This window comes from Serinus canaria, chromosome 4 (assembly GCF_022539315.1).
Source record: "Serinus canaria isolate serCan28SL12 chromosome 4, serCan2020, whole genome shotgun sequence".
Lineage (NCBI taxonomy): Eukaryota > Metazoa > Chordata > Aves > Passeriformes > Fringillidae > Serinus > Serinus canaria.
In genome coordinates this window covers 14,001,252-14,018,528 of record NC_066317.1, presented here as the reverse complement: position 1 = coordinate 14,018,528, position 17,277 = coordinate 14,001,252, and the positions used below count along the sequence as shown (strand labels likewise).

The window sequence follows — 17,277 nt, the reverse complement described above, 5'->3', positions numbered from 1 at the left end:
CGAGAAATTGTAGCAGAAAGGAGTTTTACGTAATGCGTAAAACAGGAAATCTATCCAAAAAATCTTCTTCCATTAATACTTGGAGCCCTATTCCAATTTAATGAACATCACAAGGAATTTTCTCTTTGACTTCTGGAGAAAAAGGTCAGGCTCAGACTATGCTTCTTGTCTGTTCATTTTTAAGGACTGACCACAAGCCTGGAGAGAAACAGAGAAACAAGGCAAGAAAGGGAAGAAGAGTCTGATCCTTCTATATTTGACAGATCCCTATGGCTGAACCTGGGACAGATCTGGAAGAAGACAAAGCACTGCACAGCCAAGTACCACACCATCTGATTTTCATCTGCATAATTGAATCCAGAGGTTAGGGTATTTATACAGAGCATGGAGGAAATTTTTTTCATTTGGTGCACCCACAAAGTCATCATGTGGTACAGAGAGCAGACACACATTGAAGAGCACTAGGTTCTAGTCCCAGCTTCTAGAACTATTTTCATACTTCTCCAGAACTGAATATTTCTCTATTTTCTGTAAACTTTTGAAATAATTCTTTTTTTCACCAATAGTGCCGTAAATGCAAGACTGAAACACTGCCAGTGACTAGTGAGTATTTTCTTTGCAAAGTGGAATTGAAAAGGATAGAATCCTTCCTATGCTCCAAAACATCTTCTGCCTGCTGACTAAAGCATGGTCCAAAGAGGAGTTGGATCCTTTGAGAGAGACAAGGGAATTGAACCTGGACCCCCATCCACGTTTCTGTCTGTACTAAGCATGGAGCTACAGTCTGAAGGGAAATATTTTTCCACTGTGGGGCCAGCATTTTTAGAGCTCACCTACTGGACTGAACTCTCCTGGAAGACATGCAGAGGAATGCCTCATTTCTGGGCATCTACTGGGCACTAGTCTGAGTTAATTACAAAGCTGCTCAGTTCTATTAGGCCTTAAGTACCTTTGAGAGCACGAGTAATCACCACTGGAGTACAAAATGCACCTCATAATAAAAAATGCCAGTTCTTCTACTCAACCTTAGGAACTTTTTTTTGTGAGTTTTGTGGCAGATGTGTAAACATTTTTAGGACTGCAATTTCGACCCAGGGCATCTGAATTCCACCTGACTTGAGCATCAGTTGTTTATGTCCTTTTCTGGGCCTCATCCCACATTAGAATCCACAGCTCAGAAATAATCATAATATCTGCATAATGCTGATTTTCAGAAAGATTTATAAATATTAAGTAATTAATCTTCATATTGCCCCTGGGCAAATATTTCCATTTTACATACTCAAAAAATTGTGACAAATTGCCATAGGCTACAACAGAGTCAGTATCAGAATGAGAATGGAGGAATTCCTGGCTCTCAGACTAGAACTTAGTTCATGGCTCTCAGAAGGAGAAAAATCTTGCTCTTTAGACAGAAGAGTCATGCTGTTGACAGGTTTTAGTTGACCAAGACCTTTTTCTTTTAAAATGGTTTATGTTGTAGATTTGGCATCTTTCAAACTATACACAAAACTTTGCAGCATTACTTTTCAGTTCTAGTAGACTATTAGCAACACTGATGGGTAAAGAACTGAGAAAATATGACCAAAACTTACGTTCAGTAAAACTCAGTTTTTGTCTGGAGTTAGAAAGGAATGACTGGAAAGACTATATTTAATATTATGCCAGCCTGATGCATCAGTTAGACAATCACTCAAAAAAAAAAGAAAAGGCTCATTAGATCACTTCATCACTACCACTAGAAACATGTCTGTACTACACTGACATTGAAGTATTTTAGGAATCTAACATTTTACACTCCCTGCTTTGTTTTTTAAGATGGAAAATCCAGAAGAAAATTAATCGGAGGATTCTTTCTCCTTTTGTTTTTGAAGGAATTCCAAAATTCTGGATGCCTGCAAAAACTGCTGCTGGCATGAAAGTACTGTCAGCTACCAAGGCCTTCATATCACATTCTAGGTTTGAACCATTCAAAAGGACTCTTTCTTAAGTTCTCTTGCACATCTTATCAGCCTACTTTCTACATACACAACTAAGTATGTTGGCCACTGTAAAGTTGAAAGTGCTGGAAAATTCTTACATAGGAAACCATTTCTAGGCTAAAGTAGCAAAACTGATAAATGTCAGTACTACTGAAATGACAAACCACAAGCCTTAGCAATGATGCATCAATATTTCCATCATATTAGTTTTCAGAACTCTACATCTTGATAAAAGTACATTGTTTTACACCCACTAAAACAATATAGCAGTTTAATTTCACAAATCTTAGCTGTACACTGTTTGCTACCTGTTTACACTAACAATGGGCAAAAAGACCAAAATTCAAGTAATTCACTAAAGAACACATTTCTTTTTTTTTTTTTTTTTTGTGTGTAAAGGTGCTACATCTATTGTCCATGTGATATATACAGGAGGTCTTGGCACAGTGACCACACCTTCCCACAAAAATTCCTAGCTGAAGAAGTTCTAATGTTAGATATTGAATAAATTTAATATGGTCTTGGCTGTGACACTCCTTTGGGAAACTCTCAATTCAAGTATGCCAGCTAAGGATAGTTGCATGATAGGAAGATTTGCCTACCTATCATTCAACCACCCCATGCCTTTTCTTAAAAAACACTTTATTTTGTACTTCTCTGAAAACTCCAGATGAGAATACTATGGGGATTATGTATACATTACACTTAAGAATTTTGAAATTTCAGTTTCTTAAATACCAGGGCTTCAATTTTAGGCCGACAGCACATCCTAGTGGGTACTCACACTATTCCATGGCTTTTAAACTATACTTCAGTCACAGCTGCATAAATACTCTTGAGGCATCCTTCAGCACACGCACTTTTCTTCCTTCCCTATATGGAATAACAAAGAATGAAGTTAGGATTTTGGAAGCGTGTGCCAATTAATAAAACTGAGATAATTCAGGAACACAGAAGACTTTATAACCGGTTCCATACATCTTTAAAGCAAAAATGTCCTTCTGAATATGCCTAATTTTAACCAATTTTAAGAAATACAAAGTAGTGTAGTTTGTTCTTTTGGTTTTTTCCAATAAGAAAAAAACTACTTCAGATTCATAGGGGCAGCTTTACCTGGCAAATATAAGCTCAGTAATATGTGCATATTACGAAGTACCAGGCTTACCAATAAAACAAGATTTTTACTTATAAAAAATGCATTTATTACAGCTTTTTCATGAGCGGCTTTGCCAGTCAAGCATGCAGCACAATCAGAGAGCTTTCAGTTGAACTGGACAAAAACCAAGAGAAAATGGAAAGCAAATGCTGTTTAACTCTGTCACATTTTATAATAGTACCATTTAGAGATTTTTAACAGACTTCACATGGGAAGGGTTGTGAAGTAGGGGATACGGACATGGAAAATCTTCAAGATATTTTCTCCCAGGTAAGTTCACAATTTTGCATAGCTGCAAAACTTTTCAGCATACTTCTCACTCTCTGGTATTGTCATATTCATACCATATATTTTCCATAGGAAAGATGAGGTGACATGTGTGTCTTTTAAAGAAGAAGCCTGATACAGAGTGCTGTATCCTTAACAGGCTCTATAAGCTGAATTGTGGTGAAAGGGGCTTTGGGGGACATCATAAGAACCCCATGATTGTGTAGTCTGGAGAAACAGAGGCTGAAGGGTGACCCCCTTAATCTTTAAAATTTCTTGAAGAGGGGAAGTAGAAAGGCACGTGCTGATTTATTCTCCCAGGCATCCAGTGATAGGACAGCTGGAAATGGTTCAAAGCTGCATCAGGGCAGGTTTAGACTGGACATCAAGAAGCATTTCTTTACCACGAGAGGAGTGAAACACTGGAACAGGATGCCTGGTCAGCTGGTTGATGCCCCAGACCTGTTAGTGTTTCAGAGGTGTCTGGACAAGGCCTTTAACAACATAGTTTAACATTTGGTCAGAACTAAAGCTGTCAAAGAGATGACTGTTGTAGGTCCCTTCCACCTGAAATAATTCTATTCTATTCTATTCTATTCTATTCTATTCTATTCTATTCTATTCTATTCTATTCTATTCTATTCTATTCTATTCTATTCTATTCTATTCTCATTTGCCTGCTGAATATCTGAAATAATCAGCAGGCAGCACACTTCTGCAGTAGAACCTGACACCATGAAGGAAGGAAGGCAGTGACCCTCCTGTACTTGGATTTACATATTTCTTTCCTCTTCTTGAATCAGTTTCAATTGTTCCAGGGCAATTTTATCAACTGATACATTTTTGGGTTATTGTTTATGGTTAAAGTGTTTAAAATCATTATATGAGAGAAAAAGATTTTCTGCTACTATTATGTGGCTTTTCCAAAGGCTCAAAAATCAGAAGTCAGTTAAAAGGATCCGCATTTTTTAGTTCATGGTCTTCTGCTGCTTGACTCACATTCGATGCGTTACTGCTAGTGCTAACATCTTAATTTGGCTGAGAGGAAAAGCTACCCAGAAATAGTCCCTGTGCCCCACCTAGAGGCGAATCAAACATTCCCTCCAACGCTGTGCAGGTCTCAAAAATTCTCTCCTAAGAAGGGGAGTGAAAGAAGGGAGAGGCTCCAGCACCCTCAGCTTCGTTAGCAACCCCAGCTGGGTACACAGACTGTAGTTGCAAGGTGAGAGAAAAGAGAGAGGCTTTTTGTCAGTCCTCAAACATATCCTAAATGAGCGTTGACAGTGGCTGTTACAGCAGGTACAGCCTAAGCAGCAATACTTCCCACTTCTCTAGCAGGCCAGATTATTTTCTGGAATAATTTCAACATCAGAGTTCAGGAATCCTTGTTGTAAATAAAACAGTTAACATAAGGAATTCTCAATAAAAGATATTAACTTCTCAACAGAAGGACACATAATAGGTAGAGGAAAAAAGGTGCTCTTCAGGTAATACTATTTGCTATAAATAAATATATTTTTATGCTTAATGAAAGAATTTTTAGTTGGAAGGGACCTCTGGTCATGGTGCACATGACAGTTTTCTTTTTTCACAGATGGTGGGGTATGGGAGGGATTTGTTTCTATAATCTTTGTCACAGCTGAAAAATTTTATTGCAGAGGTGCTGAGCAGCAACTTTTTCCACCATGTTTTTTCACCATATTATATGTCAGCAATCTTGTTCCCATGAATGCCATAATCCAAATGGCTGAGGTTTGAAGGGACCTATGGTAGTAGCTAAGAAGTCCCCAGCTAATTAACATGCACAAATCTGAGTGACCAAGAAAACAAAGAAGCTGCATCTAAAGTTACCCAGACTACTGCTTACAAATGCTTCTAGATCCAAAACCCAGTCACTCTCTTCCATGATCACCCCCAAAAGAAACAAGGAAGTAATCAGAATGTGGTGGCAGCATTTCCCTAACAAAGATAAGTTTCTTTTAACTGGTGACAGCCCTCTGATGGAGGAATAATGATGGAAAGGGAAAAAAGAAATTAAATTGAGTTTTAAACTCTCATTAAGATTTAATAAAATGAAATAAAAATGCTCTGGAAAGGTTGGTGGTATGAGAGGAGAGTAGACTGATTAGGTGTTTGCTGTTGGATGTGATATCAAAAAGCTGACAGTAAGACCACCATAACTGAGGGAAAATCTGTGATTTTTCACTGTATGAGAATTAATCCTTACTGTCCACCTCACAGTGAAATTATGATCAGGCAAGAGGGACAGCCCGGTAATAACCATGCATCTGCATTTGCATAACACAAAGCAAGAACAAAAAATGATGAAACCTATGAAACAAATGGCAAATAAAAATATAATTAATGAACAATAAATACCACATAGTTTTCCAACCACAATTATAAAATAGTCTATTTCCTTTGCAATTTTAATTTAGTAAATTTTTATAGAGTTCCATAATCCCAGTTTATTATATTTCAACATAACTCTTCTTTAAATAAATTTGGAATTCATGAGAGTAGAATGTATATAATGATTGACACCAACAATAATTCACATCAGTCTTTCTAGTAGCAGGGAATGCTGCTAATACAGCTGCAAGTTCTGGGTACGAGTAGCGTTGTTACTCTTTCTCTAATATTAGGAGCCCTAATAGTTAGTGGACTAATGAACTGCGTCCATTCGGTTTTTACCAATATTTCACAAGTAGCTTCTTGCTGAAAACCAGGAAGAATATGTGTGTTCTGGAGATGGAATCAGTGCCGCGCACTGCTGCTCCCTGACAGCCCCGACAATGCTTGGGAAACCGCCCCCTTCTCTGAGATGTCAACTACAACTTCTCCACAGAAATAACAGGTCCTGTTCCTTAGCACCTCTTCATTCATGGGGGTTCTTCCAGCACGTTTTAGTGACACCACAAAGTAAAATCTGCATTTGCCTCCTTGCAATAATTGGGCGCTGCAGTTCCGAGGATATTAGGCAGTGTTTTCACCTGCGGGCCTCAGTCCCTCACCTGAGGGCCCGTGTTTGCCACTGACTTCTGCGGGCTCGGCCGGCAAGCCAGCAGCTTTTACACGGCACTTCCAAAGCACGGGAACTAACGTTCAACAAACAGTTGAAGTTTAACACCTATTTTGCATTATTTTGCAATCACTGTAATTTTGCATTATTGTTGCGTCCGCTGGAGCTCTCACGTCTCGGCTATGTCGCAATCCACTGCTGGCACCGTAAACTGCGGCTCTCCAGGGCACTGCGCACACCGGGCGGCTCCCACGGAGGTGTTCGAGGGCAGGCCCGTGCTGAGCAGGGCAGCTGGAGCAGCGGCTCCGGGCACGGTTGCCATTCCCGCTGCCATTCCCGCGGCTCCAGCCGCTCCGGGAGCGCGGCACAGCCCACTGCCGCCGGACGGGGGAGAGCGGGTGGAACACACCAACCCTCCCAAAGCTGGGGGGGACACAGCCGTGCGCTTCCCCCGGCTGTCCCCGGTGGGCGGGGCAGCGGTGATGGGCAGGGCGCGAAGCCAATCAGACAGGCCGGCGGGGCGGGCAGCCGGAAGCGGTGCGGGGCGGAAGCGCCGCGGGGGCGTGAGCGGGGCAGGGCAGGGCTGGGCTGGGCTGGGCGCGCCGGGGCGGGACCGGACCGGGCCGGGCCGGACCGGGATACGGAGCGCGACCGGGATACCGAGAGCAGCCAGGATACGGAGCCGAAGCACGGAGCTGAGGCGGCGGTCCCGCCGGTGATGCGCACTCCGCAGGGGCTGCCGGCCCGCTGAGGTCGGTGCGAGGAGCGCCGGCGGCCGCGCCGCGGCCATGCCGTGCACCTGCGGGAACTGGCGGCGATGGATCCGGCCGCTCGTGGTGCTGCTCTACATCGTGGGGCTGCTGGTGGTGGTGCCGCTCTGCGTGTGGGAGCTGCAGAAGCTGGAGGTGAGGGGCGCGGCCGGGGCCGCTCCGCCGGGGCCGCTGGCAGCGGGCTCGGCCCGGGGCAGGGAGGCGGCGGGGAAATGTATTACCTCATCGGAAAAGTATAAAAGTATCGAAATCGGGTGCCAAAAGGATGGATACAGCCTCTGCACTGTGATGCCCAGCAACAGGACGAGAGGCAGCAGCAGAAACTGATGACCAGGAAGTTCCACCTGAATACGAGGAAGAACTTCTTTACTGTGCAGTGACCGCACACTGGGACAGGTAGTCCAGAGAGGCTGTGGAGTCTCCCCTCCCGGGGATATTCAAGAAGCATCTGGACACAATCTAGTGCCATGTGCTCTGGGATGACTCTGCTTGAGCAAGGAGGTTGGACCCTTCCAACCTGACGCATTGTCAGGCTGGAAAAGTGCCATGATGCTGCCAGATTCATTTGTCCTGCTGCTAAAGCCCTAGTAAACTTCAAAGGAACAGGGCAGTGTTTCTTTCCTCTTTTGTTTCGATAGTAGTTGGTGTTTGAAGAGTTGGTACAATTCTGAAAAAGTTCAAGTCAGCCAAGAGTCTCAAAGTGACAAGAATAGGTCAGGTTGGAGGGGACCACAGTGGATCACTTGGTCCAACCTCCCTGCTCAAGGAGGGTCGTCCCAGAGCACATGGCACAGGATTGTGTCCAGTCTGTTCTTGAATATCTCCAGTAGGGGAGACTGTCTACCCTCACCAGACAGTCTCTCCCACTGTGAGGTCCCTGCACAGAAAAGGAGTTCTTCTTCATGGGCAGGTGAAACTTCCTGGGCATCAGTTTCTGCCCATTGCCTCTTGTCCTATTGCTGGGCACGACTAAGAAGAGTCTGGCTCTCTCCATGAGTTCATCATAGAACTTAGATTTTGAAACTTAGTACTAATGCTGGAATTCATAAAGGTATTTCTGTCTGTTTTTGGAGAATTTAGTAGAGCATCTCTATGGATAGAAAAGCTCCTCTTTCATACTGCTGGAACTGTAATTGTGCTGTGTGAATTACACACACATATGATCACATCTCTTCTCTAACAAGAAGTAAAACTTTACCCTTAAAATACATGTATTGTTCAATGTGGTACAGGTCTGTGGCCCTGGAGGTAGGCTTTTTCAAGGTATAGTTTTCAGGACTTAATGACAGATCTGTCTTGAATGTGTTTAAAATTTTCAGGTTTGAATTCCTGTTCTGATGCATAATGCATGTTCAGCATAATAGGTGTTTATATCCAAGTTTATGCCATTAAGTGTGATACTTGTACAGAAATTGATCAGAAATAAAAGTAGAAAACAACAGGAGACATGAGATGTTGATGTAAAGTAGGGGATCAGAGAAATGATTCTCATCAAAGGAAACTGAGAAAAGTCTCCTATGTTTCTAGGGTTTTGGTACTTAGGATTATTATTTGTTTTTCAGAGAGCTTTGATTTAAAATTTCAATCCTGTGTTTATAGCAGACATTGAGGTTTTATGTATCTACATCCATGTCTATTTCAGTTTGTTAAATGAAAACTAATTGATTACTATTTGGAACTTGATTTTAAAGCTATAAAGACTTTAAATCCACAGGTTTTCAGAAACTTTATAATGCAGCACTGGATGAAGACAAGTTCCATACATAGAACAAGGAATCTGTTGTAGGTTTCAATAAATGAAGTACTGGGCATTAGTCTGTTTTTGTGGAATGTTTTGTGTACTTTTAATAACTTGACAGTATTAAGACTAAAACTTTGATCTTGCAAGGTTGGAATTCATACCAAGGCATGGTTTATCGCTGGGATATTTCTGCTAATGACTATTCCAATATCTCTCTGGGGGATACTGCAACACTTAGTCCATTATACTCAACCTGAATTACAGAAACCAATAATAAGGTAATATTTCACGTTTTAGCTATGCTACAAATATTGGATTTAATTTAGACTAAAAATACATTTAGTAATCTAAAATGTTCTTTTGTTGTTGTAACAGGATTCTGTGGATGGTGCCGATTTACAGTTTAGACAGTGTAAGTTTTCTCTTACTGTTACCAGCTCAATCAAATTCTGTTTATTGTGGGAGTGAGGGAAAACAGTGTCAGGCAGAAACTGTGCTGCATGGAGGGGTAGTCCTAGAAACTTTTGGGCATTCCTGTTTATGGATTATGTCAGAAGCATAATTCTAGTCATACCACATTCTTCTTCTGGAGATTTGGGGTTGCTTTTGATAACCTTTCTTAACCCTGTCCTTGAGTATCCTTTATGATGGATGGGGAAGGGGGTATGACAGGAGCTTGCTTTTGGCCCTCCTATCTTAATAGCAGAAGTGGAAACAGGACTCATCCAAGAAGTGCCTCAAAATTCAGTGCTGTACCTTCTTTACCCAAGTTAGACTTACTACTAGAATTCTTTCCTGAGTTATGCTTAGTGCTAAAATGATTCCTTGGTTGAGGGGACAAAGGATAATATCCTTTGTACGGTACAAAAGCATTGTGATAGTCAGAAACGGAGAGCTCTGACAGGTGATCCATAACCAGAGTTTCACTAAAAATAAAAAATCCGGTTTTGGTCTGCAACTCGTCTGTGTGTGGGATTTTGTAGCTGTAGCATTGCTCTCCCCTTAGCCCAGTGCTCCCAGCCCTGTTTGAGCAGTGCCTGCTGGCTCAAGAGCCTGCTGAACCAGTGTTGTCATTGGAATCCCTTTTGTGTTTCTCGCACATAACCTTTTGTGTACCTCTCTTCTTGCAGTGGATAGCTTTGAAATACCCCAAGATTGCAATATATGTGGATACATGTCGAGAATGCTATGAAGCTTATGTCATCTATAACTTTATGGTTTTTCTTTCAAATTACTTAACCAACCGGTACCCAAACCTGGTGTTAATAATAGAAGCGAAAGATCAGCAGAGACATCTGCCCCCTCTCTGTTGCTGTCCGTCGTGGGCTATGGGAGAGTGAGTATATCATGACATCTTCAAGCTTTAGGCTGTGTAGGCATGTCCAAACATTTTGTTTTCATATTTAGCAGCATAACAATTGCTGCTTGATGGAGTGAGTTTATGGTTTGTATGTGTTTGATCAGCTGTGAACCTCTGCTGAAAGCAGCTGTGGATGAGTGACGAGCTATAAAACATCCTATGAATTGGACTTAGTTACTAACATGCATTGATTGACTCAGGGGTGCTGAAGGAAACTTTCTTATTTTTGAGAAATATTAAAAAAAGGTCTCCTGGAATCTGCTTCCTTTGCTCTTTGCCAAAAACGTCATGTGGAATTGGGAGTAGACTGGGTAGCCTGTTGTTTTTACTTCAGATGAAGGGTGAAAGGCCTTATGCATCTATACTGTTTATATCTGAATGCTTAAACTGATAAACTCTCTCTCTCTCTCTAAACTGATAAAATCTCTCTCTCTAAACTGATAACATTTCTCTCTCTCTCAAGAGATTTTGGTTTTGATAAAGCTGTTTGGGGTGAGGGGAAGGGGAGGTGGGCTTCAGTGGTTACAGCTTCTTTTTACAGTTTGCCATACTGGGCAAAGAGCTTTGATTCTCTTAGTCGTTTAGGGCAATTATTATGATTTTTTAAGTCTCTTACATTTAGACTCAAAGTTTTTCTTACATGTTCAAACACAGCAAAAGTTGCATTCTCTTTGTTCAGCCCAGCCAGAAGCTTTTAATAGCTAAAATAAGCAAATCATTGAATATATCCAGATCTTTTGTGTATTTTGTGTATACACACCGTATGATGCAACATCTTAAGTCCTGGATGTAGAAGTTGAAATTACCATAAAATTAAAATTTAACTTAGTAAATCTACTGAGAATAGGAATTGTCCATAAGAGAATTGTATTTAAATCCTTGTGCAATGAATTTTTTGTTTCTCTTTCAGAGTTTTGTTATTTAGATGTAAACTGGGTGTTTTGCAGTACACTGTTGTCAGACCATTTACTACCATTATTGCTTTGTAAGTACACTGATAAATAATTAATATTGATCTTCAGGATATGATTTTGAGTTATACTGGAAAGAATTGTCATGCCCTGTGTATTGGATCAAGGCAGTTTGAAAGCAGACTCATGTTGCATGCTAAATGGGTCCCAACACTTTGAATCAACTTATGATTTCTTTATGGCTTTTCTATAACAAATGACTATTTGCAGAATTGAAATCATAAATACTTTATGCCAGCTTCTGTAATCAGCAGGATAGAATGTGAAGTACTGTTGGAGTGGGAAAAACATTTTTATGATCTCTTAATTTTTAGATCCCTTTTTTCATTGACTTCAACAAATGAGAATTTTTAAACGCAGGTTTTGTGTAGCTTCTGAAATTTTTTTAAACTTTGCATGTGACAACCTTGACTGTGTGTCTTCATATCATACAGTCTGTGTTTGTAAAGGAATAGTAGGCAGCCAGGCATGATGATGCTGAAAGCTTAATTTCATGAGCTTTGCATTGGTGGTAATTACTGTTAATTCTGCGGGGCTGTGAAAAAAGTTGCTACTCACAATGACTATCCATATAAATATTTCTGTTTTATATATATATATATACATGGTGTTGGAAACTGATTCTTGTGCAGGCCCCCAGTGCCCATATTTGAGTACCAGAAGAGGTTTTGAATTCTAAGGATTGATTGATATAGTGAAGATGTAGCGCTTGAGGGAAGTGATCTGTTACTCCATAGTGATTAATTCTAAAAATTCTTCCAGAATTTGTGAACTGGTGGGAGTGTATGATGAAGGAAACTTCAGCTTCAACAATGCATGGACTTACCTAGTTATACTTAACAACATGTCACAACTAGTGAGTATCAGGAGTACATCTTTCTGCTCTTGGAATTCATCAGTATTGTGTGAATTTTCTGTGTGAACTGTTGGCAGTGATTGTGTTAAGGTCTGGTAATTCTTATGGGGAGAATATTTTCTATTGTAAATCAAAATTGCTCTCTGTTAAATATTATGCATGAAAAACACTGGAAAACCAGATAATCTAAAACTTTTATTATTTTTACTATGAAGCTCCATAAAAGCAAGCACCTTTCTACCCCAAATTATTTGATAGGTGAGGTGGTATGGCCCAGGCATTAGAGCTGCAGACCTGCCCCTCTTGGTAAGAGATGACTCCACTTGCCCCCACAGCTTCCTCCCAGCACTCATACAAAGAATCAGTATGTTAAAAATTCTGGGTTAAAAATGGTGATAACATTCACAGGAAAAAATGAAAATGGTGTATGCAGTGCTGGAGTCTGGCCTACTCAACACCTTTTCTGGTTGGGTCAGCTGTCAGATAATGTCAGGGTAAGATGTCAGCCTCTAAAATTGAGAGTTTCATTTTGGAGTCTATGGATTGCTTTTACTTCTCTTGGCAACAACAGCAGGAGTCAGAGCAGCATAACAACTGGGATCATTTGGAAATTCTGTCCTCCTCTTGCTGCCACCCTTGTGTTTGATGGGTCACTGTCACAGAAGGAGCTGAAATTGCTTTCTGCTGTGACTGCAGTCCCAGCAGCAGCACCATCTTCTGTGTCCTGGTTGAAATGATTGGAATTTCAGGAATAAAAAAAAAACAAGAAAGTGCTTTAAAACAGAAAGTCTTTTTAAAAGAAAAACTGATAGCATTTTAAGGTTGTCTCATGCTATGATACATATTTTAACTGTAGAGATGGTGTGACATAAGTCCCTCACAAAATAAACATGGATTTCATTCATTTTCTTTTCCTTGTCAGTTTGCCATGTATTGTCTGGTGCTGTTTTATAAAGTACTGCGTGAGGAACTGAACCCTATCCAGCCTGTTGGCAAGTTCCTTTGTGTGAAGATGGTAGTTTTTGTTTCTTTCTGGTAAGTGGATTTTTTGTTTGTTACTTCTTGCTCTCAGGGCAGATAATAAATGAACTAAAAAGGCTGGATTTGTTACTAAAGTTAGAGGGCTTAAAATGTCTACCCCTAATCTTTGTGAGTTGCAGTGAGGGGAAGAGGGTACTACTGTGTTAGAGAGAGCAGTCTTGTTCACTTAAGATTATTTTTTGGACTTGCTCTTTTGTAAGGTGATTCTCAAGAACATAACTTATTTTAGAATCTTTACTTGCAGTTATTTCAAAACTATTTGTTTCTCATTTTAAAAGTAAAAAAATTACTTTTTCAAAATAAGTTACTGTAAGTTAAATAAAAATTGCTGTTTGACCATTGCTCACACTTAGCTGCTAATGAGGGAGTGTATTTGACTATCAGAGCATTACTCTCTGAGCTACAGCAACATCCTGAAAGAGAAGGAACTTGTTCTAATGACTAAGTGGAGCAACAAACTCTCCTTTGCTTCTCTGTCCTGTTGGTCTTTAGGGTCAGGGATGAATGACATCTCTTGTTAAGTTTGTTTCCTCCTCTTAAAATCTAAGTATATGAACAGAAGAGGTTTTTTTAAGATGTATACATATGACCAGATTTGCTTGCAGATTTTTGGCACTACTCTTACAATTCTAATACAAATACTTCTTATAATAAATTCTCTTTATAGGCAGGCTGTGCTCATTGCATTGCTGGTGAAAGTTGGTGTTATTTCTGAGAAACACACCTGGGATTGGCAAAGTGTGGAAGCTGTGGCTACAGGCTTACAGGTAGGAGCAGATGGTTATTTCTGGGGAGAAATGGTTATATGTAAGATGACATAGCTGATCTCAAGGAGATACTTGGAAATACCCAAGGAAATAACACAGGCTTGATTAGTAATGATTTATTCTAAGCTGGGCTAAGGCTCAGCCAATGAGCCCATGTGAGTTTTGTGCTTAACACTTCTATATCCATGGCAGAAGGAATGTGCCCCAATGAAATATGCCTGGATAGCCTTGCATTTCTTCTTGCAGGTATTCATTGCAGAGCTGCTGCTTGTTAAATTATCTGTTTAAGTGATGTCCTGTATGTATGGATCTCTGAAAGCTGCCAGGAATAGCCTGGTGGAAAAGTAGCTGATGTTAGTATCCCAGGGCAATTGCAGCCTTTCAGTTGTTAAAGAAACCCAGAACTATTCTCCAGTTATGAATGATTGAGTCACTATCTCTGTCATTGCAGGATTTTATAATTTGTGTGGAGATGTTTCTGGCTGCTATTGCACATCACTACAGTTTTTCCTATAAACCTTATGTTCAAGAAGCTGAAGAAGGCTCATGTTTTGACTCCTTCCTTGCAATGTGGGATATTTCTGATCTAAGGGCAGATATCTCCGAACAGGTTCGAAATGTGGGTAAGTAACAGACAGGATTTGTACAATCTATCAACAGCATCTGTATTTCCAGCTTCATGTCACACTATTGCCCACCTTTGTAGCAGCCTGAGAACATTTTATTACCAAATCAGTGGCAGCTGCATGCCTAGAGGATTTCATGGTTTATCTGGCACTTTTTTCTTTCCAGAATTTCTGACTGATTTAGAGTCTAGTTTCTAATTTTTCTTTTAAAAAGAAAAGGTTAGGTGTTTTTCTCTTAAATGGAAAGACATACTTTTCTTTGTTAAAACTAACAATGCCCGTGTAAAACTAATACAAAACAAAGACTTCTAATTTGACATGACTGTTTTAGAGTTGATGTGTTCAAAGACTAGTCTGGAAGGATTAAAAAACCTTTTAATTTTGCATAATTCTAGGGAGGACAGTTTTGGGCCAGCCAAGGAAAATGTTTTTTGCTGAGGATCATGAACAAAATGAGCATACAAGTTTACTGTCTTCATCTACTCAAGACCCAATTTCTGATGCTTCTTCAATGCCATCTTCACCCATGGGTCACTATCAGGGGTTTGGACACACTGTGACCCCTCTCACAACACCAACAACAGCCCCTGCAGTTGATGGGCTTTTTAACCGTTCTGCCAGCCAGGATGCTGAGGAATCACCTGAACTAGAGAACAACTTAGCAGAGAAAACTCTGGATAAAAGTTAAACTTGCCTTTTCTTTGAATGTGTCAAGGAATCATTACATACTTGCCACACGTGTCCTGTTAACGTGTACTGTTAAAGATGGAAGTTGAAAAGCTTGGGAAAGCTGCTGCATGGACAGGAAGAGGATATGGTATGGCTGTAAGTGACATCTGAATCCAGAATTCATATGGATGTTGAGCATCTGTGAGTACCCCATGGATATGAAACACGCACACCGTAAAGGTTTCTGCATAAATTTAAGCATCATCTCCTTAAACTGCTAAACGCTTCCACATCATACCAAAATTACACTGAATTTCATTAGTGTAAAAGAAACATTTTAAAAAATCCTCTGCTCATATAAAAATGAATTGCACGTACTACTAGCAATGGGAAGGCCTAATTGCAAGAATGTATTTTAAGGAGAGCAGTAGCAAAAACTGTTTATGTTAACTTTGCTTGTCTTAATGATGGTTAACTTCCCTTTCCAGTGCTGAATGGAATGTGGGTGAAATGATAGCTTCTGTACAGATGCCACCTTTTTCCCATTCCTACATGGCTAAATAAAGTCCCTTCATTAAGATAGTTGCTACCAAGCATTAGTAAAGAATCTCTACAAAGAAAACATTTCCTGCAGGCCTTGCTATCCAAGTCCATGCCCAGATCATGTGGTTGGTGTATCTGTTGTCTTTGAGGCTCATAGTTTGTAAGTCTTTTATATCCAGAAGAGTCAGCCAGGATGGTAGGTTTTGGATTAATACTTTACCTTGACTATTCTTTTCCCTAGCCTTCTAAAGTAAGAATAATGGTTACTTACCTTAAGATACACAGAGGGGGAATGAAGGATATCGAAAAGGAAGTAGAAAACAAAACAGATTTCTTTATTTTGGGCTGCAGTAAGTCCTTTAACGCTTAAGGGTTTTTTTAAGCTGTTAAAGCAGGATATCTTGTGTCTGTAGTAATTTGTGTTCTTAAATTTGTGTCTGTGTGTGATTGTATTATGCTTCTAGTATAGTCTGGATTCAAATGTAATAGCTATTTTTTTTCCCCAGAGAAGACCTTTGCTGAGGTAAAACTATGTAGTAATCTAATACTGTAGTTACTAGGACTAGATTTCAGCCCAAGAAGCAGTACACTTGTATCAAAATGTTACTCCAAAAAAACTGACAATGTCAGTTTTTTGTTTTTATCCCATTATCAGATTTTTACTGTTATTGCATGTTTGCAATCTGACAAAAACAACCAAACCAGTAGAGCACTACTTTTTAAATGACAAGATCTTAAGTTTCTTTTCCAGCATTGTTAGTATTTCCAAGATAAATGTTTAACTTCTGGCTGTCAGTAAATTCATCTTAAGTGCTTTTTTTGCAGTACTAGTGTGATGTAAATATTGCGCCTTACTCACTAGGCTGCATATTTTATAGCTGAGTATGTACTTGCTGTATCTGAAGTTAGTGAGAAAGTGAAAATCATGATTTTCAATTTGCCAACTCATTGCCTTTGTTGTAAATAAGCAATTAAAGATTTTATTTAAACTGTTCACCTTCTATCAATTTGATTTACTATTACAGTAATTTTAAGTGTGTGAATGACACATGACTACAACCATCCTCATAGAAGAAGAGGATCTTAGGTAGAACTATTGCAAGAGTTTGTGCTTTCAGTATTTCATGGCTTGTACTGTAAAGGGAATTCTTGTTTGGGTTTATGAAGAATCAGAATCTTCTAATCCATGCTTGATCCCAGGTATCACCTTATGCATGTACCAGCTTTGCTCTAAAAGGAAACAACTTGTACAGGCTCACAATGCATTGGGACCTCTGTGCCCACTGCAGCCACTACCAGAAATAACCTGATTTCTTGCATGTAAACAGGTAAAAAGGGGCAGGGATAGGAGTAATATCTGAGGGAGCAGGGCTGCTGCAAGCAGAGTAGCTACTCTGCCCTAGCTCTTCAAAAACCTCACTCTGAAGAAATTTTTTTTAGTACTTGAAGTTATGTCTGTTTGGTGTGAAACAGGTTCAGAGAGGACCTTGATAGGAAAACAGCTAT

The 17,277-nt window shown here is 40.0% G+C and overlaps 1 protein-coding gene across 2 annotated transcripts; it reads left to right on the top strand.

The window, feature by feature from the left end:
* Window positions 1-7,021: 7,021 nt before the first annotated feature.
* Window positions 7,022-16,765, top strand: TMEM184C (transmembrane protein 184C). 2 transcript variants are annotated; one of them, XM_030238913.2, is made up of 10 exons: window positions 7,022-7,332; window positions 9,086-9,216; window positions 9,314-9,350; window positions 10,069-10,274; window positions 11,209-11,283; window positions 12,032-12,125; window positions 13,048-13,160; window positions 13,834-13,933; window positions 14,385-14,556; window positions 14,955-16,765. In XM_030238913.2, exons 1-10 carry the CDS (start codon window positions 7,216-7,218, stop codon window positions 15,245-15,247), a joined length of 1,338 nt encoding a protein of 445 aa, XP_030094773.1. In that variant the 5' UTR covers window positions 7,022-7,215; the 3' UTR covers window positions 15,248-16,765. The 2 variants fall into 2 exon arrangements, with proteins under 2 accessions (XP_030094773.1, XP_050829508.1); XM_050973551.1 differs by lacking the exon at window positions 9,086-9,216 and having other exon boundaries at window positions 7,023-7,332.
* The last annotated feature ends 512 nt before the right edge of the window (window positions 16,766-17,277 follow it).